This window comes from Sapajus apella, unplaced genomic scaffold, assembly GCF_009761245.1.
Source record: "Sapajus apella isolate SASKATOON/1434 unplaced genomic scaffold, GSC_monkey_1.0 scaffold106, whole genome shotgun sequence".
Lineage (NCBI taxonomy): Eukaryota > Metazoa > Chordata > Mammalia > Primates > Cebidae > Sapajus > Sapajus apella.
In genome coordinates this window covers 2,674,611-2,678,789 of record NW_022437046.1, presented here as the reverse complement: position 1 = coordinate 2,678,789, position 4,179 = coordinate 2,674,611, and the positions used below count along the sequence as shown (strand labels likewise).

General features: G+C 48.7%; 2 protein-coding genes across 3 annotated transcripts in view; one reads left to right on the top strand and one right to left on the bottom strand.

Annotated features, from left to right (window-relative positions):
• Positions 1-1,382: 1,382 nt before the first annotated feature.
• RAB6A (RAB6A, member RAS oncogene family) overlaps positions 1,383-4,179 on the top strand; it is a 102,804-nt gene continuing 100,007 nt past the window's right edge. For both annotated transcript variants that reach the window (XM_032259023.1, XM_032259024.1), the window contains exon 1: positions 1,383-1,984. In XM_032259023.1, coding sequence (XP_032114914.1) covers positions 1,915-1,984 — 70 coding nt within the window. In that variant the 5' untranslated portion in view covers positions 1,383-1,914. The remainder of the gene's footprint in view (positions 1,985-4,179) is intronic.
• The window catches only part of LOC116537043 (40S ribosomal protein S25-like), a 14,788-nt gene continuing 12,785 nt past the window's right edge, over positions 2,177-4,179 (bottom strand). The window contains exon 2 of the mRNA XM_032259025.1: positions 2,177-2,193. Coding sequence (XP_032114916.1) covers positions 2,192-2,193 — 2 coding nt within the window. The 3' untranslated portion in view covers positions 2,177-2,191. The remainder of the gene's footprint in view (positions 2,194-4,179) is intronic.

Sequence of the window (4,179 nt, the reverse complement as noted above, 5' to 3'; positions counted from 1 at the left end):
GATGGTCTCGATCTCTTGACCTCGTGATCCACCCGCCTCGGCCTCCCTAAGTGCTGGGATTACAGGCTTGAGCCACCGCGCCCGGCATAAGTCAGGTTTTTACCGTTTTTCTTTAGATGCATATTCTACCTGCACATGGCTGGCAGAGGAAACAGAAGGGAGTAAATTTTGATATGAGTGTTTGAGGATAGAGCTGTTGTCTTGATAGGCCAGAACAGATGATATTTTAAAAACTTCAGTTCCTCCCCGTGATTTATTCTAGGTCAGCAATTCATCCTTGGGTCTGAGAAGGCACTTTTTTGATCCTGTCATTTCTACAGCTAGCAAATAACTACCCAGTAATGAGAAAATGTACATAAATGTTTTTGTGAATGATATAAGATACTATACGCAAATGTAAGGACTTTTTTTTTTTTAACTTGGCAATTTTTTTTTTTTTTTTAAAGACAGGGACTTGTTCTGTTGCCCAGATTTCAGTGTAGGGGTGACATACTACAGCCTCCAAATCCTGGACTCAAGCAATCCTTCTGCCTCAGCTTCCTGAGTAGCTGGAACTACAGGCGTGCACCACGACATTCGGCTAATTATTTTATTTTTTGTAGAGATAGTGTCTTGCTTTGTTGCCCAGCCTGGTCTCGAATTCCTGGGCTCAAGAGATTCTATCGCCTCGGCCTCCCAAAATGCTGGGATTACGGGCGTGAGCCATCGCGCCAGGCAGCTTTATGGATTTTGTTAGGCTTCGGTTTCCTCATCTGCAAAATTGGGAGGCCCTGATTCTGACAGTTATAAAATTCCTGGAAGCAATGGAAAAGAATGTTATTTAGTAAGATGGCGTTGAGGAATTATGATAAGGTGGAGAAGGTGGAGTGTGTGCAGGGGTGAAGGACAGTGATGCCGGCTGAGGGCTCAGGAAAGAGGCTCCTATTACAAATCTTAGGGCTATAGGACCCCACTCACACTTTTTGGGGCATCATTCCACCTTAGTCCCGGCCCCGCCTCAGCTTCACTTTTCTTCCGCCTCCGCCCCATCCCTTCCTCTCCCCTTCCCTCCCTTCTTTTTCCCTCTCCTCAGACTGAGAAGCGCCACACTTCGTATGGCCGCCACCGTGCTCTGCTTTCCACAGCTCGAGGGCTGAGCACGCTCTCCTGCCGCCACCTCACTCGCGTGTCGGCCCGCCCTCAGCCACTTCCGATTGGCTTAGTATGTAAGTGACGTAAGGGCTCCATCCACCCGCTAACTTATCCCTGGTTTGCCCCGCCTCCTCCTGGCTTCTGACGCGAGTGGAACCCGAACCTGCCCCGCCGCCGCCTCACGGGAGGAAGGCGTCCAAACCAGGAAGGCGATGGCGATGGCGATGGCGATGGCGGCGGCGGTGGCGCGCACGCACGCACGCACGTACGCCAGCGGCCGGCGGGGCAGCAGGCTCGCGCCCGGGCTCGCCCCGCGCCGCGCCAGAGGCTCGCGCACTCAGCAGGTTGGGCTGCGGCGGCGGCGGCGGCAGCTGTGGAAGCTGAGGCGCTGTGCGTGAGAGGTTCCAGACACGTCTGGGGTTCCGGCTCCGCCACCCTCCTCCGCCTCTCTCACCCAGGTCTCGGAGCTGGGCCCTGAAGGAGGGAACGGCCGTAGCCTTGGGAAGCCAGAGCACACCCCTGGCTCCTGCCGACACCGCCCTCCTTCCCTTCCCAGCCGCGGGCCTCGCTCAGTGCTAGGCGACTCTGCGGGGAGGCGGCGGCGGCGGCTGCCAGTCTGTGGAGAGTCCTGCTGCCCTCCAGCCCTGCTCCTCCGCCGGGCCCTGCAGGGGCCGAGAGAGCTCGGCGCCCGCCCTTCCGCTCGCCTTTTTCGTCAGCGGGTTGGAACAGCGTCGGTCCCGGAGGTCTCTGGGCTGAGGCGGCGGCAGCTCCTCTGGTTCCACCATGTCGGCGGGCGGAGACTTCGGGAATCCGCTGAGGAAATTCAAGCTGGTGTTCCTGGGGGAGCAAAGCGGTGAGTGCGTGGCTCCCCCACCCCTGGCAGCTGGCCGCAGCGTCCCCGCACCGACCCCGGTGCAGCCCTTCGGTCCGCGGAGGCTTCCTGCTCGCCTCGCGCCGCGCTCGTTGCCACCTCAGCCCTACCCGATGTGCCCGCCGGTGCCACCGGCCTTCTGCCTGGATCCGTCCGTCGAGTTTTTACCCTCTTCCCCGGGCTCTTCGATCCTTGACTCGCCATCTCTGTTCTCCGCAGCCCGGCCATCTCCGGTCGATCTGCCCTCCCTCTTCAGCCCTCACCCCGCCCAGACTCTTGTCCATCCCTTTCTTCCTCCGGTCTCCGTCGTCTCCCCTACCCCGGCCTTCTTTCTTGAGCCCCACCCTTATTCTTTGCCCTTTTCCCAGTTCCTCGGCTCTGTGAGGCCCACTCAGGGAAGCTCCACTCCTGAGAGCGGGCCCTCTTCAACCTTGGCCAAGGAGGGTGGGATCTGGGCGTTGTTTTCCCCAGAGGCTTGCCCCTGAGAAGTGCTGATGTGGAAGGTGGGAAGGGGGGTGGTCGTAGAATAAAAATATTACATGGTTTTCACCTGAGTCGGAAATCAGTCTGGAGGAAAACATCTGATTTGGAGGCGACTTGAGCATGGGGTAGTTGGGGGTGAAAGGGGTAGCGTCGGGAAGAGATTTTTGCCCCTTAGGTTAAATTGGGCTGTGGCTTGTCGGAAAACCTCATTTTGTTCTCTTGACTTTCATCACTGACAATTTTTTTGGCATTGTTGATTTTTCAATCTCTGCCAGATGCTATGTCATGATCATTTTACTTGGAATTTTTCTCATCTCACCTCCCCTTTTTCTTGTTTCAACATGAAGCAGCGTTTGAGTGTCATGGTGGTACAAATGGGAATTACTGGGGAAATGTTAATTATTCATTTCTTCTTGAGTATTTTCCAATGATAGATATGTTGAGGATTCATGAGAGAGAAGGCTTGGAATAACAAACATCTTTGTTTTCTCGGATTTCCTTTGGAAAATGGAGTAGAGTAGGAATAGACTAATCATCTAGTTATCTGAATTAGATTTACATATGATTTGGGCTAAATGATTCTTTTATGCTTAATATTTCTTACTATCTGATGAGTGAAATTGTTATGTCATTTACCTGGTCAGGTTCTGTTATCACTGTACTTTTGTATTAGATACAAGATTCTAATTTTGTGATGGTTATTTCTACGATTACTTCGTGTAGTAATTCCAGTTTTCTGCTGTAGTATGCAAACTTGACACTCTACAATTCAGAGATGATTACCCTCCATTGTTTTTCTCACACTTTTCATGACCATCTTTAAAATTCAGACATTGAGAGATTAGTTCTGAGTCATCAAACATTGAATTCCTACTAGGTGTTTTAGTCACCTAAAACATTAGGTTCTAGAAAACATGAGGTATTTGTTTCGACTGGAAGTCATATAAGTGGTATAAATTCATAGATTTTATTACTACTTTGAACTACTTATACTAATTTGTATGCCATGACAGGTTAATACTCTTGAAAAATTGCCTCCAGTTAGAACCAGGAAATAATTTTTCTTTTTTCATATGTAGATTATCCTCCCCTCCTCCCTTTTGGGAAAAAAATCCAATCTCCCTCCGTTTTGCTTATATATTTTCCTGAAGTAAGTATAAACTTGTGTCTTTAGGTGAGTAACTTGGTATAACCTATGGAGTTGATTGTGGTCCAGCTATTATATGTCAACTTCAGGATAGTTCTCAAAGATAAACTGTAGTTTATTAGTCATTATTGAGAAAAAGGATCCAAAGTGTTTATTGTACATTCTAGGGATATTATTGCCTTCCTTATGTTGTCATGCACAGCTATTTAGTTTACATGAAAAACCCATTAATCTCCCTGTCTAAAAAGATTTTAGCGTGAATGTAGAGCTTAATTTCCTATCTTCAGGTTTCCTTTGAATTTTTTATTTGTATATGTTCTAATTCATAATGAAGAGTTTTATGGCTTCTGATTTCTTACCTTGTTTAAGCCTCTACTACTCTTCCCCCTCCATTACTAAAGCTTGGTTAGATTTTTTTTGTAATAGACTTCGTTTTTTTGAACAGTTTTAGACTTATAGAAAAATTGAAAAGATTGCGCAGAGTTCCCATGTACCCACACATCTAGTTTCCCCTCTTGTTTTTTTTTTTTTTTTTTTTTTTTTTTTT